This window comes from Diplodia seriata (genome assembly GCF_021436955.1).
Source record: "Diplodia seriata strain FDS-637 chromosome Unknown scaffold_5, whole genome shotgun sequence".
In the NCBI taxonomy this organism is placed as follows: domain Eukaryota; kingdom Fungi; phylum Ascomycota; class Dothideomycetes; order Botryosphaeriales; family Botryosphaeriaceae; genus Diplodia; species Diplodia seriata.
The window spans coordinates 1,439,348-1,463,472 of NW_027117312.1; the positions used below are offsets into that span (position 1 = coordinate 1,439,348).

The 24,125-nt window shown below is 59.4% G+C and overlaps 9 protein-coding genes across 9 annotated transcripts; 3 read left to right on the forward strand and 6 right to left on the reverse strand.

The window, feature by feature from the left end:
• Positions 1–1,194: 1,194 nt before the first annotated feature.
• Positions 1,195–4,229, reverse strand: LHS1_1 (lumenal Hsp70 protein; the record flags this gene model as incomplete). The annotated part of the gene is made up of 2 exons (XM_066776879.1): positions 1,195–2,137; positions 2,194–4,229. The coding sequence occupies 2 exons, from the start codon at positions 4,227–4,229 to the stop codon at positions 1,195–1,197; spliced, it is 2,979 nt and encodes a 992-aa protein (XP_066632721.1).
• Positions 4,230–4,848: 619 nt separating this feature from the next.
• Positions 4,849–6,347, reverse strand: LHS1_2 (lumenal Hsp70 protein; the record flags this gene model as incomplete). The annotated part of the gene is made up of 4 exons (XM_066776880.1): positions 4,849–5,535; positions 5,593–5,687; positions 5,751–5,884; positions 6,244–6,347. 4 exons carry the CDS (start codon positions 6,345–6,347, stop codon positions 4,849–4,851), a joined length of 1,020 nt encoding a protein of 339 aa, XP_066632722.1.
• An 846-nt stretch (positions 6,348–7,193) lies between these two features.
• Positions 7,194–9,881, reverse strand: SLS55_005433 (uncharacterized protein; the record flags this gene model as incomplete). The annotated part of the gene is made up of 1 exon (XM_066776881.1): positions 7,194–9,881. One exon carries the CDS (start codon positions 9,879–9,881, stop codon positions 7,194–7,196), a length of 2,688 nt encoding a protein of 895 aa, XP_066632723.1.
• A 1,355-nt stretch (positions 9,882–11,236) lies between these two features.
• On the forward strand, positions 11,237–12,710 carry YEY2_2 (Valine--pyruvate aminotransferase; the record flags this gene model as incomplete). Its single annotated transcript, XM_066776882.1, has 2 exons — positions 11,237–11,713; positions 11,766–12,710. The coding sequence occupies 2 exons, from the start codon at positions 11,237–11,239 to the stop codon at positions 12,708–12,710; spliced, it is 1,422 nt and encodes a 473-aa protein (XP_066632724.1).
• A 1,771-nt stretch (positions 12,711–14,481) lies between these two features.
• Positions 14,482–16,826, forward strand: SLS55_005435 (uncharacterized protein; the record flags this gene model as incomplete). The annotated part of the gene is made up of 2 exons (XM_066776883.1): positions 14,482–14,780; positions 14,831–16,826. 2 exons carry the CDS (start codon positions 14,482–14,484, stop codon positions 16,824–16,826), a joined length of 2,295 nt encoding a protein of 764 aa, XP_066632725.1.
• A 2,185-nt stretch (positions 16,827–19,011) lies between these two features.
• On the reverse strand, positions 19,012–20,511 carry SLS55_005436 (uncharacterized protein; the record flags this gene model as incomplete). The annotated part of the gene is made up of 2 exons (XM_066776884.1): positions 19,012–20,221; positions 20,399–20,511. 2 exons carry the CDS (start codon positions 20,509–20,511, stop codon positions 19,012–19,014), a joined length of 1,323 nt encoding a protein of 440 aa, XP_066632726.1.
• Positions 20,512–21,203: 692 nt separating this feature from the next.
• Positions 21,204–21,579, forward strand: SLS55_005437 (uncharacterized protein; the record flags this gene model as incomplete). The annotated part of the gene is made up of 2 exons (XM_066776885.1): positions 21,204–21,212; positions 21,319–21,579. The coding sequence occupies 2 exons, from the start codon at positions 21,204–21,206 to the stop codon at positions 21,577–21,579; spliced, it is 270 nt and encodes an 89-aa protein (XP_066632727.1).
• Positions 21,580–22,888: 1,309 nt separating this feature from the next.
• SLS55_005438 (uncharacterized protein) lies at positions 22,889–23,213 on the reverse strand (the record flags this gene model as incomplete). Its single annotated transcript, XM_066776886.1, has 2 exons — positions 22,889–23,001; positions 23,060–23,213. The coding sequence occupies 2 exons, from the start codon at positions 23,211–23,213 to the stop codon at positions 22,889–22,891; spliced, it is 267 nt and encodes an 88-aa protein (XP_066632728.1).
• Positions 23,214–23,678: 465 nt separating this feature from the next.
• SLS55_005439 (uncharacterized protein) lies at positions 23,679–24,018 on the reverse strand (the record flags this gene model as incomplete). Its single annotated transcript, XM_066776887.1, has 2 exons — positions 23,679–23,766; positions 23,858–24,018. 2 exons carry the CDS (start codon positions 24,016–24,018, stop codon positions 23,679–23,681), a joined length of 249 nt encoding a protein of 82 aa, XP_066632729.1.
• Between the last annotated feature and the right edge of the window lie 107 nt (positions 24,019–24,125).

The following is a 24,125-nucleotide window of genomic DNA, read 5'->3' on the forward strand; positions in this document are numbered from 1 at the left end:
GTGAAGGGAGAAAGTTCAAGTGGGGCGAGAGATACAGTCATTGTCCAAATTGCCGCCTCCGGACAGAACCGCAAAGATGCGCCATGCCGTTGGAGTCTCACCACCCCTCTTCGATTCTCGATCTTATTATAAACTAAAAAAGGACGCACAAACCACCACACAGATCCCAGCCGTTGAAGGTCACCCGATCTAAACCCTTCCCCTACGAGCACACCACCGCGCATATGATCGCCAGGCAGCGCCGCCGGCGGTCCTCCCACGTGCCACGCACACCACGCGTGTCCGGCATTTCACAACAACCTGGCGCCGATGTATAAAACCCACACTTCCCCTCAGCAGGAAGGGGCTTTCCTCGCCAAGCAGCTCCTCCAGCAGTGTTTATCTCAATGGAGAATCAAGCAGTATACTCGTCAGAGAACGAGAAGCCAATTGAGCGACTTCTTCGGTCGTCGTGTCCCTGCCTTCGAATTGTTGTTCGACACTCCCGTCTCCCCTCTTCGCGCTCAGAAAGCCAGGCACCCGCCTAGAAAAAACCGGCTCCACCATTTTCTCGCAATGCGGAGGGCCGGCATCGCTCTCGATTGCTGACGAGCGGCACCGTTGATACGTGATGCTGAAGCTCAACATTGCCGTTGTTTTTCGTGGTTGGTGCCCGGATGGGAGAGTGATACGTCAATCAAGCGGAGGGGGGGTCAGCCAATTTGCTGTAGTTGTAAGGCACACCGAAGTACAACGTTTCCCAGAGTGTGCTGTTGTCTAGACAGTAGAAGCGCTTGCCATTGTCAGAAAAAGTGGAACAGACCGTAGTGCTTTTATACGTGAGATACCCAAGAAACCAAGCGATACAGGTGACCTCTTGACATCACCAGCCGCTCAGAAGTACGTTCCATTCCTGCAGTCACACGCCCCTGCAGCTACCACAAGCACCTACACACACCCAAACGATCCCCAAAAGGTAAAAAGAGAATAGTCAATTCTTTTTTATCAAAAAAAGTCAAACCGCGATAGTGAGAAAAACAGCAAAGCAAAACTCCTAAGCCTATATGCAGCATCATCAAGTCCAGTCCAGTCCAGTCCAGTCCCGCTCAACACACACGAGGCTGACGGACACGAACGCTCACACACCATCACGACCGTCTCAGGGGACACAAAAAAAGCCTTCATACTTTTAACGCTCACTCTCTCTCTCTCCACTCACAACTCCCCATGCTCAGGCGTGGCACCCTCCTCCTTCACCTCCTCCTCAGCGGCAGCAGCCTTCTCGGTATTCTCCTTCTCCTTCTCGGCCTTCTTATCCTTCTTCCCCTTCGCCTTACCGCTGCTCTTCTTCTTATCACCCCCACTCTTCTTGCTTCCCGACGACTTCTTCGCACTCGGCATCCTCAGCTTCCTCTGCAACAGCTCCACCGAGACCTTGTTCAGCTCCTCCGCCCTGCGCTCGAGCTCCTTGGTCGACAGGACGGGATCCTCCGTCGCCGCGAGCTTGTCCTGCGCGGCCAGCTTCTCGTCGAGCCACTTGCTCGCGTCCTCAAAGGCCTTGCTCAGCTCGTCCAGGTCCGCCTGCGTGTACGGCGACAGGAACGCGGGCTGCTCCGTCGCCTGCGCGTCCTCGGCCGCGCTGGAAGACGACGCCTTCTCCTCTTCCTCGAGGTCGGCGAGCGGATCCGCTTCGCTAGAAGCCTCGGCATCGGCGGCGGGGGTGGAAGAAGAGGCGGACGCGGATGCGGCCGAAGCGGCGGCGGCGGAAGAAGAGCTGGCTTCGGCGGCCTTGTCGACCGTCTCCTTGATGAGCTTGATCATGCTCTGCGTCTGGTCGAGGGCCTTCTTGACGTTCTCGACTGCGTCGGGCCGGTTGCGGGACTCGTCCCGGCGGGTGACGACGGGTTTGATGAGGGCGGTCAGCTCGGCGTGCTTGTCCTTGAGCGTCTTCGTGTCGGCGTCGGAACCATCGCCGTAAAGCCACTCGCTGACTTCGGAAAGCTTAGCCTGGATCTCCGTACGCTGGGCGTCAGTGGAGGCGCCAACGAAGCCTTCCTCCTCCAGAAGGTCCCGAGAACGGTAGGTATAAGCCTCGAGCTCGTTGAGCGCGGTCTCGCGGGCAATACGGGCCCTGTCAGAAGCGTCGAAAGCGGCCAGGCTATCATCTCGTCAGAAAACCATTCTAATCATCACCTAGACTTATGGTCAACTTACCGGTCCTTCATACGCTTCATCTCCTCCTTCGAAACCTTCTCGAAGCCTTCACGGGAAGTGCTGAAGCGGATGTTGCTGGTAACGACCTTCTTCTTGGGAACCTTGGCCTCCGCAGATTCGCTTGCCTTGGCGCTCTCCGAGGTGGATGAGCCAGAAGCCGAAGAAGACGAAGTCTCAGGCTCAACGGTCTCGGTAGTCTCATCCTCCTCGCCTTCCTTGAGAGGCTCCTGCTTTCCATCCTTGGAGCCGAAGCCAAAGAGGCCCTTGACGCCATCAACGACGCTCCCCTTCTTCTCGGTCTCATCAACCTCACAGCTGGCCTCAGCCTTGACAATCTCAGGAAGGCCGGTGGTGGGGTCGAGCCTGATGGAGAACTTGGTGTTGATGTCATCCCGGTTGCAGCCCTCCTTGTCAATCAAGTCGGTGACAACAGCCGTGAGGTTTCCAGTGCGAACGCTCAGAACAGGTTCCTGGTGGTCTTTACGGGTCTCCTGGCTCAAGGTGAACTCGAAATCTCCAAGCATCTTGAAAGGCATCTCCTTGACGGTGCCCGTGCGAGAAGTAGCAGAGAAGAGCTTCTGGTTGCGCTCCTTCAAGTTCCACATGTACTTCATGTTCACGGCGAAGTTGGCAGTGTCGCTGTCACGGATCTCCTTGACGCGGAAGCTGGGAGAAAGACCGGCACCCTTGAAGGCAGCGCCAAAAACAGCAGCCTCGTCGGCGTTGACGTTGCTGCGAAGCTTCGACACGTCGCCCGCAAGTCCTTCCAGCGCCTTTTGGACGAACGGAGTGCGCACGGCACCGCCGTGGAGGATGACGGAGTCCAGATCGGCGAAAGTCATGTTGGCTGCGTCAAGCGCCTGCTGGACGGGAGACAGGATGCGAACGGTATGCTGGGTGGCCAGCTCCTCGAAACGCGCACGGCTGATCTTGTACCTGAAGTCCACGTCTTGGTACAGGCCCTCCCAGCTGCCGCTGGACTCCTGGTTGGCGCTGAGAACCTGACGGATCTTCTCGACGTCCTTGGTAAGCTTCGCCATGGTGCGGCCGTGCTTCTTGACATCCTCAGCCTTGACACCGGCCGCCTTTGCCTCGGGCTTCTCAACGAATTGCTCGATAATGTCCTCGACGATCAGCTCATTGAGCGAGTCACCACCGAGGTCCATGTCCCAACCAGAGCCCAAAACCTGGACCTCCTGAACCGTCTTGTTGAACCGACCCACGTCCTTGACCGCGCGGCCCTGGAAGCGCAGCACCGTCGCCGTAGTCGAGCCGGCGCCCATATCGAAGACCATGTGGTGCTCGGGCTTCCCGCCCTCGCTGACGCTGGGGAAAGTCCTGCTGGTCGCATAGTTGAGGCCGACGGCGACGCCGTCGCTGACGAGGGCCAGCACCTTCAAGCCGGCCAGCTCCGCCGCCAGCTCGACCGCGCGCTTCTCGGCGGCGGTGTAGAAGGCGGGCACGGTGATGACGGCGTCGGTGATGCGCGCGCCGCCGCCCGCCATCTCCTCGGCGTTCTCGCGCAGGTTCTGCAGCTCCATGGCCAGCAGCTCCTCGACGCCGAACGGCGCCGCGCCCGCCTCGAAGCTCGGGCTGCGGAAGCCCACCGTGTCGCGGCCCGCCACCCCCACCATCTCCACCGCCGGGTGCAGCCGCTGATATTCCTGCGCCGCGGCGCTGTCGGCCATGCGCTCGCCCAGCAGCGGCTTCAGGTTCGGGTAGACGTCGGCGGGGAAGCGGGCGGAGAGGGCGAGGGCGTCGCCGCCGTACGCGCGCTCCGGGAAGGTTGCGCCTGCCGCTTGCAGGGGCGTGCGGGGCGTCTTGAGGGCCACGGCGGCCGCCTCCTTGCGTTTCGAGTCCTTGGAGAGGACGACCTCGAGGGGGATGCCGGGCTTGACGAGGACGCCTTTGAGGTACGAAGTTCCGAGGTCGACGCCCAGGACGGCGGAGGCGGCGTGCGCGGTGGTGGCGAAGACGCAGAAGAGCGCGAGGACGATGGTGAGGGCGCCATAGCGCCGGCGACCTGGTGGCGCCATGTTGTGTGGGTGGGTAAGGAGAGGGGAGCTGGCTTTGAAGCTGTTCCGAAGCTCCAGACGGGGTGGGATATCAGTGAATCCTCGATAAGAAAAAGCTTGCGGGCGGGGGTTGTCTTTATATTAAAGTGTGGACATGGAGGGGAGGACAGAGAGAAACAAAAGACACGAGCTCCGCCGGGGAATTGGATGCACAAGAGAATGGTAAGCGTGGTTGAGGACACGGCGGACGTTTCTATTGTATGATTCGGCGGCAGAACGTAAGTTGCCAAGGGCCACATTGTCATTTCGAGGACACCTGGACATCTTGCGGCTGACCGCCTTCCGGAAACGGCACCACCGGCGCCGCTCACCACCAATGGCGTTGCCTAAAGTACCCCGAAGCTTGGGCGCGCATCATCGTGCTTCTACCGACTTCGAAAATCCGTGCGAACGTGACATCTGGCTTCTATTCCGCTGAAGCCTAATTTCTCTGTGTCATACGTCGGATCTGATCCGACTTGGCTAAGTGTTGCCTGATCTGCCGTTTCCCGTGATTTTCATGTTCCGAACCATCTAGGTACTCTCCTTCTTTCTTTCTTCTCTTTGACCTCTCTAAGGATGCCGCGCCGTTTCGCGAGATTTACATACCCCGGTTGAACTCAACCATGCCACCCTCGCCACCCTTGTCCCAGAACTCAGGCTCAAGCTTCTTCACGCTGATCGCCTGCCTCTGGGGGAACACGGCAAGCGCAAAGGGCAGAGCGACCAACGACGTGGTCAAGATCAGGCCGACGTTGATGGGCAGCACTAAGCGCGGCCTCTGCTTCAGCCACTCGGTGCGCTGCATGCGGACCAGGGCGAGGGGCGGCAGCACCATGATGGGCGTCGCGTTGACGACGCGACTGAGGGCCGTCTCGCCCACGGCGAGCTTCGCCGCCGTCTTGCTCTTGCCCAGGCTCTTCTGCGCCTCCTCGTCGCCCGCCTCCTCGGCCTTCTTCTTCTGCAGCTCGTTGAGCACGGGGTACACGTCGATGCCCTGGCGGATCTCCTCGCCGCGCATCAGGAAGACGTTGACCACACCGGCCGACACGACCGCCGCGAAGGGCACCAGCCGCGAGAGCACGGTGCGGGTGATCGGCGAGACGCGCTTGAGGCGGGGGACGATGGCGTTGAGGCCGTAGGCCACGCCGCAGGAGGCGCCGACGGCCATGAAATACGACTTGGCTATCTGGCCGATGGAGAGTGGCGTGGACTTGTTGGCGTTGGCGTTGTTCACGGCCACGTTCAGCGACTGGTTGCCGATTTGCCAGCCCAGGGTTCCCGCAGTCTACAGAGGCCAACATTATCAGTCCCAAGCCAACTCAGATGCGGTAAGTATACGTACCCCCAAACCAGGCGTCAGCATGCCCACTGTGACCACCAAGTTGGATATGACGTAGCAGGACATGCGGAAAGGAAGGAAGACCGGTTCGCCCGTATCTGCCATGCGCAATTAGCTTTAATGTCTACCAAATCCGTGCTTGAGGGCACATATGCACTCACCGGGATGAAGCGTCGAGTCGATTATCTTCTTCGCCTTCCACAGCTCCGGCGTCATGTTCGAGATCTTGCCCTGCTTGTATGCCGACACCAGGTCCTTCGCATGCGCCAGCCCCGTCGAACCCGTCAACAATGTCCTGTTTGCGCCAAGCAGCCGTATTAGCCCTCACAAGTTCTTTCCCTCATGCCCTCGCCGATATGCTTCCTCCATCGCAGCCGCAACATCCACTCCCATCCGCGCGCATGTACACTGTCTCCAGCCCCTACGCCACGTACCGCCCACGTTCAAGCGCAAGGACAAAAAAAAGCAATCCCGCAAGCCTTCCGCGTCTGCGCCAGTCGGCGCATAGCCCAGGCAAGCCCCTCCAGACGCAAACGCGCAAAGGTGCGCGCCACGGAAATGTAGGTTCCACGCGCACGCGCGCGCGCGCGCCCTCTCTCCCCAAATCTCTCCGTGACAAAAGCATCTATCTTCTTATTTCGTTTTATTCCTCACCTCGGGTCTGACACGTCCGCTGAGTGGCGCACACGGCCCCAGTACGTGCTCAAGTCATACTGCGACGCAGGCAGCTCGCGGCTGCCGGGCAGAGATGCCGACATCTTTCCGTATACGCAATCTCGCAAGGTCGTTCGAAGGATTTCCGGAGGAGTGACTTGTGTGTGCGTCGGTGGCCCGCCTTGCGAGCAGAAGGATCGAAATTGAGGGTCGCGACGGTGGCTTCACCAAGGTGTGTGTGTTGTCCCGGGGCTCGGGCTCGGGCTCGTGTGTAGGTTTCGGAAACCCGGTGGTGGTGGCTTTTAAGATTGCGGGCAGAGGTGGGTGGGACGGAGGAGGAATGAGGCGCCCGGTGTCAATTGAAAGGCGGCGGCGGCCGGCGGGCGGTGGTTTTTTACGCGAGCTTCGACGCGTCTCTCCGAGCTTGTTGCTGGCCGCGGCGGTGAGGCGAAGAGGGGGAAAGGAATGCGGCCGGGCGTGTGACCGAAGTCTGGTGGGAGGCAGAGTAGCTAGCTCGTACGCCCGCGTTTTTGGACCGGGAGGTGTGCCGACTTCGGCCCAAGCTTCGACGGCTGGGTTGCCGACACGAGCACGCTTCCAATCAGCATCCAAAAATTACGCGCTCACGATAGCGGCGGGCCAGGGTCCTTATACAAGCATATTCTGCAGATCGCATTTATCGCTATAGACTGCTCTGAACCAATCGCCTTTTCCGGTATATGTCCAAGTTTTCGACAGTATTATACGCGCTCCAAACAGCACCCGCTCGCCATCCCACCCCTTCTCCACAAAGCCAAAAAGCATTAGCAATTAATCCCGACAACGCCATCCAGATGCTGCCCACAACCATGTGGTATTTTAAGGAGATGATGAATATCAAAGCTGAACAATAAAAATAAAGGCAAACCTGCGCTTTTGGGTTGATTGCCGTGGCATCATTGCACGTCCGCCTACGAGGCAAGCCTCGACTTCTCCCTCTTTTTGCCCTTTGGCGGCGGCGCGCCGATGATGGCGTCAAATGTCTTCGTGGGATCGTTGCTGTGGCTGCTGACCGGTCGAGGCATCTCGCCCGTCGGCGAAACCCCAGTCGGCAGCGGCAAGGCCTCCAGGCCGAGCATCACGCTCTCGCGAACGTGGCTCCGGCGATCGATGCTGCTGGCCCGCGAGCCCGCCCGGAGTCTAGGCATGCCAGGCTCCGGAAGAGGCTCGTTGATGTCTTCACCGACCGCCGCCGGCATCATCATATTGCCCGGCTGCTCCATGTGGTCGATGCTCCATTTCTCCGCCATTTGCCAGCAGTGGCTGCGGCGGTACACACCTTCGACACCGTGCTCCACCACATCAGATGGCAGTGCGACCACACCGGAGCCGCCCGCAATGCCATACCATGCGCGGCCCTGGTTCTTGACGTCCTTGGCCCACGGTACTCCGGAACGCGGCGGCTCGCACAGGAAGTACTCCACACCCTTGTTCCACTTGACACCGGGCGCGTCGATAACGAGCATGGGCAGTGACTGGATGACGGCGTACATGAAGAGCCAGTGGCCGATGCGCTGATCGCGGATCTCTTCGATGTTCTTCCGGTGCATGGATGACTTCTCCAGCGCGCGGAAGGAGTCCAGGAAAGGCGTGGAAATATCAGCGTCCTCGTTGTGGGTCTTTTTCATCAACTGGACACGCTCGTCTTCCTTGAGGTCCTTCTTGCGGGCCTTGGTGTCCTTCTTCTCATCTCCAGTGCCAAAGTCACTACGAGTAAGGGTCAGATCGGGAATCATGGGGCAATCGAACGGAACAGGCGGCTGGAACGGCGGCACGCTGCGGTCGTATTCACTGAGCACCAAGCGCAGTGCGCGGACCATCGGCTCGCCTGCTTCCTCCTCCGTAGGGGGAGAATCCATCGTGCGCGTCGTCAGGTTCTCGCGGTCAACAAGAAGATCGTAGAGGCAGGAGAAATCGTGGTAAAGGTCCTGAAGGACGATCCTGTTCAAGCCGTCCGTCTCCAAGCTGTTCTTCTTCGAGTTCGCCTTCGGTGGCCATGCGCCGTACTTGGACTTGTAGTAGTTGAGCATGTGCTTCCGGGTATTCATGAAAGCCATGCGCCAAGATTCGAACCTGACTAGCTTGCGCTCCTCCGCAGTTTTGCTGTTCATGATGCCAGAGAAAACGCCGGGGAAGTCGAAATCAACCAATCTGGAGGTGAAGTTCCTGAACCGAATCTCAAGGTCCATAGAGGCTCTCTCCATGCGGTCCCGTGTGTTTTGAGAAATCATATTGAACTTGGGGTTTCCGAGGGTCTTGATATGTTCATACTTGCCAACAGCGTGCACGAAAGCCTCATTGTAGAGCATGACGGAGCGCATGCGCTCGCCCAACACGATGCCTTCGATGGTCTTCTCGCGACTGGCCCTGACATCGGCTAGATGCAGTTCCTCAACGTAGCTGTCGAAACTGGACGCTGCGATTTCTCCAAAAGTTGATCCATCCAGGTTGGAGAACTCGTAATACTTCAACATCTCCGAGATCTGTAGGAAAATGGCAAAGATGGACTGGCGGGTGGGGGTCGCGACCAAAGACTGGCCGACTAAGAAGGCGAACAGGTTTCGTGTGGCGACCAGCGTCTCCAGATCGTCGGGGGTCATCGGCGGCTGAGTCCCGCCCGGAGTCGGGACCTGGCCATCGCTGCTGAGCTTCAGGGGGAGGTACAGATGGATTTCGGAGCCCGGAAGTTCGAGGGAGTCGTTCATCAGTTCCCTGGAGGCCTTGGAGCTGACGTCCTCGCTCTCAATATCGGAGGCGCGCGGGGTGTTCGGCGAGATCGGCGATGAGTTCTGGGCGTTCATGTCCATGCTTTGGACTTGCGTGTCGAGGGTCCCCCTCCTGTCACCCGCCACAACGGCCGGGTTGCTGTAAATTCCGCCATAGGCAAGCTGCGTGAGGACCGTTGACGAGGCGTAGATGGTGGAATCGACCTTGAAACTGGGTCCACGGCCGGATGTCGGCGGATACACGTAGACATACGTGTCGCCTTGCTCGTCCCACAGCTCCGGTACTTTCTCGCCGTTCGAAAGCAAGGAGACGCTGTATTCGGGCTTGCCCTCGTGGCCCACAACCCAGGCTTGCGGTCCAGTCGGCTCCACCTCGCTCTTTCTCACTCTTCCGAAAAACGACTTTCTCTTGAGCTTGTTCGCCTGGGCCGCGTTGCCGGGGTCGAGGTGGCCATCTGCAGTGACCTGGAGGAGAACGGACTCGGGGCGGAGGGAGGCTACGCTGCCGGGGCGGAAGTCACTGCCGGACCGCAACGAGTTTCTCGAGGAAGAGCGCGATGCCGAATCGACGCGGACGGGCGGCGGAGGGAGGAGGTCGCTGCCATCGTCGGTGAAGCTGCGGATGGTCGACTGGCGATCGATGCCCTGCGGAATGGGAGGGACTGGCGGCTCTTCTGCTGACGGAGGCGGCGGCTGAGCTGACGACGAGCGATCGCGGCTCTGGGATCTGCTGAGCCTAGCGGAAATGGAGCGGCGTCTGCCTCTCGAACCAGACTCTGACTCTGCAGCGGGAGGTTCCTCCTTGGCTGCCTCGGCCAGGTTCAGGGAGGACAGACTGAAGATTGAGGTCAGGCGTTTCGCAGCTGATGACATTGTGCGTGATCTGAGGGCCTGCCCGCGCGCCGCGCAACGTAATAGAAGAGAATTTGGGTAAAGGAGAGGGGTTGCGCAGGCTAGTGGAGGGAACAGAAAGAGAAGCACAGTTGAATAGGAGCGGCAGTCTCGGGTGGTCGGGGGCCGCAAACACGTAACGTAAATTTTAAGGGACCGCCAGGGCGATGTGACAAGCTTCGGCAGCACGGTTGATCTGTTGCGTCGTCTGGGGTGGCTTGGACAGCGTGGGCAAGTGGGCGCAGCTCAGGCGGCCATTGGCCTCGCCGTCATCAATCACGAGCGCCGTATTCCTGCACCCGTATACCGATCTGCTGTTACCAGGCCCGTTGCGGCGCGGCGGCGGGCTTGCGGGCGGCTGGTCGCGCACTCCATCCCACACCGGCGCGCGCGCACTGTCGCTCGCGCAAAGGCTGACATCATCCGTGGGCGGCGAGGAGACGGCGGAGGCGCCGTCCAGTGCAACCCGCCGCCAGGGGGCGTCGTCGCCTGGCCGTATCCGGGCCCGGGGCCACGGGGCCAGGGCTGGAATTATTTATATCGCGCCCTATCGATAAAACCCAGCCAGAGCCTCACAGCTGTCGTGCAGCGCGCCGTCTCACTCAGGGCGATCCGGCCCAGCGCAGGCACGCAGGCACGCAGGCGCGCAAGCTCGCAGGCTGACGGTGGCGAGCATTGCGTGCAGCCGCGTGCGCTTCAGCATTTTTCTCGAACGGCCTAGGCACGCCGCGCGGGTGCGCTGGCACTGGCTGACAGCACCCCGCCGAGCCACGCCCCGAGTTGTCTCCCGACTTCCGAGAGGGCGCCCGCCACACACCTGCATGTCCGGCTCTGGGCACGCTGTGCAACCGCAACAGGAGATCGCCTCCTTGGCCTCCGTGCTCCGCGCGCCCCACGCCGCTCCATTATTCTGCTCAGCGAGCTCATCTTAGACAATATCCACGATCGCCCCTCATCATCCAAGCACCCCTAAAGTCGCACACTGACCTTCGGCTGCGGTACGTGCCGGGGCCCGGCGAGCTTGCGGACAAAGCAGAGCGGAATTGCGGCCGCCGAGAGTCGTGTACGTACTGTACCACTGTGTGCTTGTGCGGAACCCATGGATGCTGTTGGCCCGGAGTCGGAGCACAGCCGTCAGACCGCAGATCCCCAGGCTGCAGGTGGGCCTCCAGCGCCCTGCAAACGCACTTCACTCCGGCTGTCAACGGCAGCTCTCGCTAACCGACGGCAGGCAGCCCGTTAGACTTAGCGAGTGCGGAGCAGGGCGTTGGCGCTGTTAGCTGACGAACGCTCGCAAATTCGCGTCGGTGGCGCAGCCGTCAACAAACGCCGCAGCCATGGCCGCGAAACCCCTCATCAACCTCCTTCGAGGCTGGCCGAACACGTCGCTGCTTCCTACCGCCGTCATTAAACAGGCGGTCGACAGCGTCCTGACGCGGCCTGACGTCGCCATCCCGGGATTGCTGTATGGCCCTGATCCGGGAGACCCGAACGCTCGCACCGCGATTGCTGCGTGGCTGACGGACTTTTATCGTCCGAGCGAGCCGGTGACGGACGAGAGGATTACAATCACGGGAGGGGCGTCGCAGAACCTGGGATGCATCCTGCAGACCTTCACCGATCCGATCTTCACTCGAAACGTCTGGATCAGCTCCCCCGCCTACTTCCTGGCATTCCGGATCTTCGAGGACTCAGGATTCGCTGGGAGATTGCGTTCCGTGCCAGAGGACGATGGCGGCATCGACATCGACTTTCTGCGACGTGAGATAACAAAGAGCGAGGAGAAAGCGAGGGCAGATGGAAACACAGAGCCGGTATGACGCCCGTCGCCCGATGGTTGCCTGCGTGTGAGTTGACGCAACGTAGACGGTGAAGCCCAAGCGGCCCTGGCGCAAGATCTACCCTCACGTCATCTATCTCGTTCCTTCTTTTGCAAACCCCTCGTCCGTCACGATGCCACTGGAGCGGCGAAAGGAGTTGGTGAAACTGGCCCGGGAATACGACGCCCTCGTCATATGCGACGACGTCTACGACTTTTTGCAATGGCCCGCAGCAACTGACACCGACCAGCCGGTATTGAACAAAGCACTGCTGCCTCGACTCGTTGACATCGACCGGTTCCTAGACAGAGGCGCCGAAGGAGACGGCGCGGACGGGTTTGGCAATGTCGCGAGTAACGGGAGCTTCAGTAAAGTAGCGGGCCCCGGTCTCAGGACGGGCTGGGTCGAAGGTACCGCAAAATTCGCCCATGGGGTTTCGCAGACTGGCACATCGCGGTCCGGCGGGGCGCCATCGCAGCTTACCTCGACGTACGTTGCGCAGCTTCTCGAATCCGGCCGCCTACAGGAGCACATCTATGGGACGCTGCAGCCTGCCCTTGCGGCGCGCTACCGCGTGATGATGTCGGCCATCGAAGAGCACCTGGTCCCGCGGGGCGTCAGGCTGCCGCAGCCCGGCAGAGAAGTGGTCGGAGGATATTTCGTGTGGCTTTCGCTGCCTTCACCGCTGAAGAGCGCCGAGGTTGCGCGATTGGCGCGCGAACAGGAGAACTTGATCGTTGCGGAAGGTGCATTGTTCGAGGTTCCCGGCGACTCGGCTACGGTGAACTTTCCATGTGACGTTCGCTTATGCTTTAGCTGGGAGGAAGTCGACCGACTCGGTGAAGGCATCGAGCGGCTGGCCCGAGTGATCGATCAGCTGCAGCGCGGCGGCGTGGTCGACGATGCGGACAAGCAACGCGCGATGCTACCCGACACGGAAGGCGGCCAAAGCGGGAAGCTGGGACAGGGAAGCAGTGGAAATTACTGGTGATGTCTCGACGCAGGTTGGCGGGTGATGAAGGCTAATGGAGGCCTTGAGAAGAAAGTAGTCGAAAAGAGCGAGCTAGAATAAGCACTATAGAGCTGCATTTTGCCAGCGAACCACAAGCGACTGCCAGATGAGCACAAGACGGCCCTATGACCTGCGCATGCAGATCCACCAGGACCCCGGCTTCTGGAAGCATGTGCGACCGGCAGGGTGCGGGGCAGCGGCTGCGGTGGAGGGGTCGCGGTCGTGCAAACCCCAGGCCACCGCCCGGTGACGGTGATGCTCCATTCTTCTCGTGCTGGCTTTGAGTTTTTCTGCTGCTGTGACCGGTCATGCTGCACCGAAAGCGCCATCGCCGCCGCAGAGGCGCTCGTGCAACCGCCGAAACGGGTTGCGCCATCCAAACAGGCAGGCGCCAGAGCGACGCAGGTCCTTCATTATGACGATGTTACAGGTACAGTGCGTGAGGGCGCGAATAGGCGGCCAGGCAAGCGGCTATAGGGCAACACCGCATAGCAAAGCATAGCAGGACAATAGCAGCCAGCCAACAAAGTTAGGCCAAGCCTTTGTCGGCAGCGCAACCTCGACGGGCCGGCGTGCAGGCCGACATGGCCCGGGGGCGGTGCGCGCGCTGATTGCTCGCGGCCAGATTGCGCTCTGCGGTCGGCGGCAGGGCAGCGTGGGCGAACGACCAATGGAGGGCGCGGGGGACGTGTTCCTGAGACGAGCTTGGGCGCATGCGGCGCCGCGGTTTCAAACGCAGGCCGATCAGGGCGAGCGCGTGGCTTGACTGGTTGCGGCGGGGCCACCGCAGGCCGCTCAGGGACAGCCCGCCGCGCCGACCTCTGCACATCGACATCCAACAACTGGCGACGGCCCACTCGTGGAATGTTTCACTGCCAGGCCCGGCGCGCTGCTTGATTTGACAGACAACGCGGCTGCTCGGCGCGCCACACCACCGGCCCGCGCGCTGCACCAGCCCAGCCCGACTCTGGGTGCCCGTGCTGCTCCCCTGCTCCCCTTGCCGCGGCCTCGATGCCTCGCGGCATGCCGCCGCCCAGGCAGGGCGCTGATGACAATGGCATTGCGCACGCGGCAGGCGGCCGTGACCGCGGCGGCGAGCAGCTGCCATGGCAGGCGCAGCCCGCCTCGGAGGCCGCCTGCCAGCGCGAGGCTTGGGGCGAGGACAGCACTACTGGTGTCGACGACTATGGGCCTATAAATCCGGCCGCCGCGGCGGGTGCGGAGACGGCAGCGGCCCACTTGAAACCGCGCCCAGCAAGCTTTGGCACGGAGCCGCCAGACCAAGCAGTGAGTCGAAAATCTGTTTCATGTTTCTCGCCCGCCGGCCGCGCTTATAAAACATACGCGGCCACCGCCCTCCCTTTGCCTGCCACACCACCTGCCTTTCTCAAGACCTGTGCGAGCCACAGCGTTTTTTTGTGGTAGCTCACAGCTACACTGTTTTTCTTCTTGTCCTCCGTCACTCTTTCACTACGGACACTCTAAATCCCGTCGCGCCAACCTTCCCTCGACGCGCACATTCCATTCACACAAACGGCCTTCTACATTCTGCCACCAGCCTCGCGGCCGCGCAACCCTCGGCCCAAGCTCAAGTGCTGTGCACTGACAAGGCTTTATTTATCAGCGCCCGACACTCTCCTTCCTCACAACTTTCCGAAGCAGGCTCTTCATCATGATCGCTTTCAGCACCGCCGCGCTCGCCCTCGGGCTGCGCTTCCTTCTCAGCGCCGCGCCCACCCACGCCGCGCCCATGCCCGGCACCATTCTTGAGGCCGGCTTGACCGTCGCGGGCATCGGTGCCGACCTCACCGTTTCGGATGCCGCCGCCGCCTCGTCCTACTGGCTTGCCGACATCAAGCGCCAGGGTTCCGTTGCTTACGGCAACGCCGACTTCAAGATCTTCCGCAACGTCAAGGACTATGGCGCTACCGGCGACGGCACTACCGATGATACCGCCGCCATCAACCAGGCCATCAGTGACGGTAACCGCTGCGGCAAGAACTGTGACTCGTCCACTGTGACCCCAGCGCTTGTCTACTTCCCCCCTGGGTAAGTCACCTGATCCGATATTGCCCAACGCTTCTCTAACGCGCGCACAGAACCTATCTCGTCAACAAGCCTATTGTCCAGTACTACTACACCCAGCTTGTTGGTGACATCACGGACCTCCCCGTCATCAAGGGCGCTGCCGGCTTCGCTGGCATGGCTCTGATTGACGCTGATCCCTACGAGGATGACGGTTCCAACTGGTACACCAACCAGAACAACTTCTTCCGCCAGATCCGCAACTTTGTCATCGACCTCACTGCAATGCCCGAGAGCTCCGGTGCCGGCATCCACTGGCAGGTCGCCCAGGCCACCAGTCTCCAGAACATCCGTTTCGAGATGCTTCCCAAGAGCCCCACCAACAAGCAGCAGGGCATCTTCATGGACAACGGCTCCGGTGGCTTCATGACGGATCTGACCTTCAACGGTGGCAACTACGGTGCTTTCCTCGGCAGCCAGCAATTCACCACCCGCAACCTGACCTTCAACGGCCAGAACACTGCTATCTTCATGAACTGGAACTGGCTCTGGACCTTCCACGGCCTCAGCATCACCAACTGTGATGTCGGAATTGACATGGCCAACTCCCCCGCCAACCAGACCGTCGGTTCGGTCGTTGTCCTTGACAGCACTTTCACCAGCACTCCGCTCGGCGTCAACACCTCTTTCAGCGACAACAGCGTTCCTACCACCGGCGGTACTCTCGTCCTCGAAAACGTTGACTTCTCTGGTAGCCAGACCGCTGTCCTGTCTGTTGGCGCTTCTGTCCTCGCCGGTGGCTCCACGGTCAAGTCTTGGGTCCAGGGCAAGGAGTACATTGCCGACAAGGGTAGCCGCATCAAGAAGGAGGTGGACTTCACCAGACCCACTCCTCTCCTCAACGATGCTGGCGCGATCTTCACTCGCTCGAAGCCGCAGTACGGTGGCTACGCCTCCAGCGCTTTCGTCAGCATCAAGGACGCGGGCGCCAAGGGTGACGGCACTACCGATGACACGGCTGCCATTCAGAAGGCTATCGATGCTCTCACTGATGACCAGATCCTGTACTTCGACCACGGTGCTTACTTGATCAGCGACACCGTTACCATTCCCGGCAGCAAGAACATCAAGATCACCGGTGAAATCTTGCCCATGCTCCTTGCCACGGGCGACAAGTTCAGCGATCAGAACAACCCCATTCCCGCCATCAAGGTCGGCGAGCAGAACTCGACTGGCAGCGTTGAGATGAGCGACTTCATCATTGGAACCCACGGCCCCGCTCCCGGCGCCATTCTCGTGCAGTGGAACATGAACTCTGAGCCAGGCGCCGGCGCTCTCTGGGATGTCCACTTCCGCGTTGGCGGCTATGCGGGCTCCCAGCTCCAGTCGGACAAGTGCGCCAAGAACCCCAACGCCACCCACGACGCCAACCCTGAATGCGAGGGTGTTTTCTTGATGTTCCACGCTACTGAATCCGCCAGTGTCTACGTCGAGAACTGCTGGTTCTGGGTTGCCGACCACGAGCTTGACCTCTCGGACCACAACCAGATTGACATCTACAGCGGCCGTGGTGTCCTCCTCGAGTCTCAGAACCCTGTGTGGCTCTGGGGTACCGCATCGGAGCACAGCGTCATGTACAACTACCAGCTCGTTAAGGCCAAGAACGTCTTCCTGGGTGCCATTCAAACCGAGACGCCCTACTACCAGACCAACCCTGACGCCACGAAGCCATTCACTACCCAGACCTCCTGGTCTGACCCTGACTTCAGCAGCGCCGAAAAGCTTGGCAAGAAGGCGTGGGGTGTCCGCTTCATCGACAGCCAAGACGTTCTCGTCGCCGGTGCCGGACTGTACTCGTTCTTTGAGAACTATGAGCAGACGTGCGTTTCTGCCAACAACTGCCAGAACAACATGGTCTCGTACGAGGGAACCAACTCCAACGTCCAGCTGTTCGGTCTTTCCACCAAGGCGTCGGTCAACATGGTCACGGTCGAGGGCAACGGCGTCGTCAAGGATGCCGACAACCGCAGCAACTTCTGCGCTACGATCGGCCACTTTGCCGAGTCCTAGACAGCTTCGTTCACATGGTGAAGGAGTTCGCGACGCAGTCGATTCAGGATACTGTCATTTCCTAGCCATGGATCCCAGTATCGTACCCCTTGTACAGATTTATGCAGCATTCTTCTGCTCTCCTGATTTTGGAGAGCATCACTCTTTGGCGTGGAGCTGGCTCTAGTGTTTTATTTCAATTCTCTTCAATACCCTTCCCGACGTTAGATACCCAAACGGGAGGGATGACACAAGTTTTCTGATGGGTTACGACTTTCTTTTCTTGCATCTGGTCCATAAAGGTACATGGGGTGGATAGAAAAGCCATGGTGGCAACAAGCCTTTGTCCGCCAGGAGGTGATGGATTCCTTGCTTCTTGCATTTCGACGGGTTCTCACTGGTACATATGGGACTTATTCCAAGAGCATAGTTTGGCAGTGAGCATAGCATCCCGTAGCATCAGATGCACGAGAAGTGGCGCAGGATACGACCAATACATTCTAGATTCTCCGCGCCCATCCGAGGTTCCCTGGCTGTTGAGCGTGAGCAATGTGTGAGGAGGAGCTTCCCGCCTAACCAAACAGCCGCTGTCGATCAATCGTTGGAATGTGTTGCGGCTTGCCCCGGGCCCCAACACCCTTGCCCTTCCTCCTTTACCAGTCGACCGGGTACATACTGCGGGCACCAAAGTTTTTATGGAGTTTCAATATTGTTGTCTTGCACTGCTGCTGCGCCTACCGGGCCGGGGCTTGAGGGGGGCTGTTCATCTCTTGCCACCTTCTTCGCGCACCTCAACATTGGTTGGGCGGGAGCATGAGCAACGGGCAAGCATGAGCAACGGGCAAGCATGAGCAACGGGCAAGCATGAGCAACGGGCAAGCATGAACATCTTACGTACATGTTTTCGCACGCGTTGTTCGCGCCAAGGGGCCCCTCCTTCGTCTGTCCGCATCTCGACCCACCCACCCCCATGCATGCAATGCAAACCGCATGTGCGTCCCTGAGCTTCCTCCCCCGGAGATTAACCCTCCGCCTCTTCCCTTCTCCGGGGGGAGGAGGCAGGGCCCTCTCCCTCCCCCCCTTCTTCATCGGGACCGGGGACGAAACGGTCCCGGTCGCACGAGCGAGCATGACGGCAAATAAGAAGAAAGCGGGCCGAGCGCGTTTGCTTGCTCGTTCGTTTCCCTGGGAAAAGGAGGGGTGCGGTGCGTCTTTGTGCGCAACAAGACGCGTGTGCAATGCAGCACACGCTCGCGGGCGGGCGGGCGGGATGGCGGGACAAGCGGCTGCTTGCTTTGCTGTGCTTTGCTTTGCTTGCTGGCCAGGGGTAAAATGGAAACATACATACACATATGCAATGCAAGGTTGCACCACACACAGGCACACACATCTGCTCGCTTAAGAACAAGCAAATAGTCATGCATGTTGCGGCTTTTTTATTTCCTCTTTCTGTGTGTCTTGCTTGCCCTTTCTTTCCTTCTTTCTCCTGGATCTTCTTCTCGGCTAACGAATGGCATCGCCTACCAAGACGCTCGGCTCGTCGCTCCTCCGGGGATGTTGGGTGGTCTGTGTGGCTTATGTGCATTGCATGATGGGCGGGGGCCAGATGATGATTCGGATCTGCGAACCGATCCTGGCGATCGCGCTTTTTATCGCGCTTTTGCCCTTCGTCATTTGTTCGAGGGCTGGGCACTCAGCTTCGACCGGTTGTTGTCTGTGCGCGGTAAGCGATGAGGATGTTCATGATGTTGCCTTTCTTCTCTTCCGCCTTCGAGAGCGGCGACGTCGTGGCGACGCCGAGCTACTTAGCGGCACATGCGGTAAATTTGTTTTTTTCAAATTCTTTTTTCTTGCCTCTTGGCTTTTTCGATGGTCGATTGATCGATTGCTTCATCTCTTGTCATTCATCAGAGTTTCTTCGCTACGTAAGCATTGAGAGAGGGGAAGGGCTCGGGAAGCTGCATGGTGTTGTAGTAGTCGCCTTCCTGTTCCTCTCAACCTTCCGTATTCGGCTGCTTCCGATCGTTATACGGACACTAGCGCCGATTGACCCGCCAGACTGCCACTATCAACCCGTGCCGTCGTTTAAAAGAACCTCCGCTAATAGGAAAAAATGTTTCTCTATACCATTTTCCACGAATGATCCCAACCGCAAGCTGCGTCCGCGACCCTCTTTTCTTTCTTTCTGTTTTTTTATGTTTCCTTCTCACAACTTCCTCGCGATCCAGAACGAGGGCCTGTAAACGTGCTGCATCATGCTGCTCGGATCCGAAATGTACCCAGTCTCGATGCCCGCACCCGCCTCACCGCCAGGCAACTCCCTCCGCTCGATCTTGAACCCAAACCGCTCCACGAGCGCCACCACCTCGTCGTCCGTCAGCTCGACGGAACCGCTTTCCGCAATGCCCAGGTTCCCGGGCCCCGCACCAGCACCAGCACCAGCACCACCCTCGCCATCATTCTCCCCACGCCTGTTCTTCGCACCAGGCGCATCGTTCTCAAAATGCCACAGCAACGGGCCCAGGTTGATCCACAGCCCGCCACTCCTCAAGCAGTTCGCAATCGCCTCGACGTAGTTGATCAGATTCGGCGCGGTGTCGATGAAGAACACCGTCGCCACGGCGTCGAACGCGTCGCGGGCCTCGTCGCCGCGATAGCTGACGCAAAAGTCGGCCGCCGCCATGCCCATGCGCTCGAAGGCGTGGACGCGGCACCCTTTACTCGCCTCGTCCAGCAGCGACGCTGCGTGCACGTCGGGCACTTGCACGGCGCGCAGCTGGTGTTCGCGGGATGCGTGGTTGGAGAAGGCGTGGGCCCACGGGTGCACGGCGAACTGCTCGGCGCGGGCGGCGTGGTTGAGGATGAAGGACGACGCGAGCAGCTGGTGGTACGAGATCTCGTTGCCCTCGACGGCGAAGCCGAGCGCGCACACCTCGAGCACGAGCCGGCCCAGGCCCGCGCCGGGGACCAGCACGCGGATGGCGTCGCGCGCGGTGGGCGGCGTCGAGGCGTGCTCGGCGGCCAGCGCGGCCAGGACGGGCCCGCAGCAGGCGGCCCGCTCGCCCGCGCCCGCCGCCGACCAGTCGCGGTACATTTGCCGGATCGTGCTGCGGGCTTTCTCGAAGTCGGCGGGCGTGGCGGCGCGGTGCCACACGGGGGCGATGGTGCGGGCGGGGTCGGACGGGTCGCGGATGGGGCTGGTGATGGCCGGGTTGATGCCGAAGTTGGGGGCGCCGGCGCGGAAGATGGCTTCGGCCAGGTCGGCGTTGGCATCGATGGCGTCGTCGACGGCATTGAAGGTGTCGAGGAGGTTGAAGGGCGGGCCGGCGAGCAGGTTCCAGTGCGCGGCCGGCATGGCGTAGAAGTTCTGGCGCCGGACGTGCGTTACGTTGTAGTGGGCGATGCGGCGGTAGTTCCTTTTTTTGCGGACATGGTGGACAATTGGTAAGAAAGAAGTTACTCGGGTACTCTGCTGGGAAGTGGTGGTTAGCGGCAGAATGGCGGGGGTTGGGTAGAGCGAGATGGGGGAGCATACTTGATGGACGAAGGAGGAAATGCGTATGGACGCAAAAAGGAAGTGAAGTCTCACTTACTGAAACGAGTCTAGGGTGGCATGGATGACTCTCTGCTCCTCGGCGTCATCTTGCGGGTCCAATTCTCCCTGCCACTCGCCCTCGAGGGCAACAGAATGAGTCTCGGAGCTCATGTCCGGAGCTATTGGAAGGATGCAGCAGCAGGTCTCACCGGCCCATCAGCTGGCCGGCCAAAAAGCAGTCGAGCGGAGCGGGTCCTCTTAATCTGGCCAGGGTGGCGGCTGCCTTCCGCGAGAGGTGGACGGGCAAGGGCGGGTTTGGGTCAGGGTGTCACCCGACAAGCCGTTTGCCGAAAGGGTGTGATGCCGTGGAGCGTGACGCGGGGAAGGGTTTGGTCAGCCGTCGGCCGTTTGTTTGGTTTGACCGTAGGCTCGTGCCGACGGCGGCTGCCCCGCCAGACCGGCCGCGTCTTTTCCCTGGTGTCGATCATGGCGTAACTGCGTAACTCACGCATGCGCTCCCTCGTCTTTTCCACCACCAGACCTTTCAGCCGCCCACTCGCTCCGCCTTGCCGTCCGAGACACGCCCCGCCGCAGCTCCACATCCATACACACCAGCCGATTTCGCTGCCCGTCTGGCCCCAATGGAAGCAGCAACAACCGCACCTCCGACGGCCCTGCCGAGCGGCCAGCGGAGCAAGCAGCAGAAACCCGCACAGCTCTCCTTCCCGCTCCCGCGCGCCCCGAACGCGCGCGTCAACCTGCACCTGACCGTGCACCCGACATCGCTGCTCCTCTTCGTCACCACCACCTCGCCCGAGCACGACGCCGGCGTCGCCGCGCCCGTCGGCAGCTTCGTCTACGCCATGCCGAACGTAAGCTTGGATCCCAGAACCATTACCACAAAAAACCAGAGGGGAGGATTGGAGTGTTCTTATATCGAAAGAGTGTTGCGCTAACGTGTTTTCCCCGTGGTTGCAGCGCACCAAACCCACCGCCCAACCGCTCAGCACCGCGCTCTACCCGCAGACGCCGACCCTGGACCTGGCGACCCGGTTGGCGAAGATTCTGGCGCGGCGGACGGGTCGGCCGACATACGTAGGCAACTCGACGTCGTTCTCGAGCGCGGGTGGTGGCGGGAACGTCGAGGAGGAGATGGAGGGCTTGGCGAGGGTGGTGGAGGTCGTAGTGGAGGAGGTGAAGAAGGTGGATGGGGCTGTTGCTACGGCTGCAGGCGCTTGAGCGACGGCGGAAGGGAAGGGCGCTGCGGTGTACTGGAAAAGGATGTGAGGTCGTGAGACTGTGGGCACACGGCTACGTACTACGTATCCCCCCTTTGGTTCAGGGTCTTCTGTGGAACGCCTGGGGAGAACGCTGAATCAAAGTGCCACGCCACGCCATTTCAAGGCGGAGAACTCACTGTCGACTGCTCTAGACAATTTTTACGCATGGATACCCAATGAAGAGGAGAGAGAAGGCAAGACCACATGTGAACTATGGAACATTCAAAGAATGGTTATACCACGGCATGGATACACGTGCATTGCGTCAGTGGCTCGGTAACATGGCTCAATGAGCGCACAGTGAGCCCGGTGCCCTCCGACTATGTCTGCTGACTTTTTGGTCCTTGGTGTTGATCTCAACGCAGTATAAATTAACGGTGCTTTCACCATCGACTTCTCCCTTTCAAACCCACTTCTTCAACTATGAGACTATAGGTCGAACTGAAGACTTCTGACTCTGCGCTCTGGTGTCCTAAGACGTACCCTTCGACTAGGAACTGTTCCGAGCGTGGCTTTCGTGACGGCTTGCTTGTTAAGATCTCGTTGCACCATCAAGCCAGTGGAACTGATAATGCTGAGTCGCAGCATATAAACATGCTGCTAACGTTCGTCACCAATAATTGATGAAGCTGGTCCAATTGTAAATCTTCTGTAGATTCAGAAGCAGTGCTGGCTTGGGAGCCGAAGGGCAGCGCCAGTGTCTCTGTTATCTCCGCTCTGCATCATGCAGTATGACTGCCTTGCAACGGCTGTAATACTTGCGGGATATCTACCCGCTGCCTGGGGTGTTATATAATGGTCGGTGACGAAGTAAAGCACTGCAGCAAGCTGAGTCATCTGACAGGCGCTCGTAACGGCCAGCACCATTCTAAGCACTGATTGGCTGGCTCCCACTCGTGTTTCCCTTCATGAAGGAATTGACGCAGGCAGATGATGGGCGTTGACTCTGCCTGAGTTCCGAGGTAGGCCACGTGTAAACATTTGTTTCTGGCCCTTGGGTGAGCTCGACCCAGTATAAATTGACAGTTCTCATGCCGTCGATCCCTCCCTTCTAAAGTCATCCTCCCAAATGCATATGATTTCATTTGTGACTGCTACATCTACATTCTGCACTTGTGTCTGGCCTGGTGTTCCGAAAGGGTACTTTCTCGCCACGACCCGTTCGGAGCGTGGCTGTCGTAACGAAATGCTTGCTAAGATGATGTTGCGTTGCCAGGAACAACAGATGATGCTGAGCCACAAATACACGGAAATGTTGCCGATAATCATTATTCTCTGTTCACAAAGCCAAACATGCGAGTCTTCTGCTGCAGATCCAGCACCAGGACCTCGGTTTGGTAGGTTTCGGGCTCACCTTGTTGTCCATTTGCCTGGTAAAGTGCTGAATGCAAACGGGTCTCGCAGCGCAGCCAGTACCATCTCTGGGTTGTGCCGAGTACTGTTCAGCGTATGCTCCATGTCCAGCATTCGTATCGCATGCATCAACTTATTCAATTTAACCTCTCCGACTCTGCCGGGGAAGGTCAGATGCAGGTTTCTGCCCTCCCAGCCCATCTGCCATTGGCTTCCGTGCAGCAGCTTAGCCTCAGCCATGTGATACGCAACGCTCGGTATCAGCTGCTGTGGCTACGAGTCACTCGGTCCCGTGCACGGCGCGTTTCGGACCACGTCCGGCAACCATACAAAAGACTCGGGACTTCGCGTCCAGATCACACATCAACAAGGCGCTGACGCTGGGCAGCTTTAACGAAGCCCGTGTATCAGAACGCTTACGGTATGGACACTTTCGGTCCTGGGGTTCGGTTAACATGACTTCCCAACGTTTCAGACTGGTCAGCATCGAACAAAGTTGCTGATGAGCTTCATCAGGCACGTCTTGAGTGCCTTCAACATGTTGCAATTGAAGCGGCATTTTGGCAGCGATATCCCCACTCAATTCCACATCAGAGTACGATGAATTTTCCGTTCGAGATACTCATTCCTTTCCATGTCGTTACATGTGATCAAAGGAGCAGGCAGCCGTCACTCATCGCATGAACAGTCCCTTCCCCTTATCAATTAATACTCATTAAGCCTCTCCTTCGCGCTCTGCTTCGCCTCATCCGAGACATTCGGGTTGTTGACAGTCGCCTTCAGACCACCAGCACTGTTTCCCCAAAAACAAACATCAGCATTCCCGGTCCAACCTGTTAGTGACCGCAATCGGGACCCGCATTGAAACGGGTGATTCAACATACACATTACCGGGATTCTTGTCCTGATCGGCCGCCTGGGGCACGTCTTCGCTCTCCGTTTTCTCGTCGATGATCTGCCTGCTGTGCTGCTTGGCCTCGTCCGAGGTGTTGGGGTTGTTGATGTTGGCCTTGTGGCCGCCGATGACGTTGCCGGGGTTGGACATCCTGAAGGTGGTTGTGTTGAAGTGTCGTTGGAGAGTGAGGATCCCTCTGCTCTGCTTGAAGAGGACGGCGCGATGCATGGGAGGTGGTTTTGTGTGATGGCGGCGGC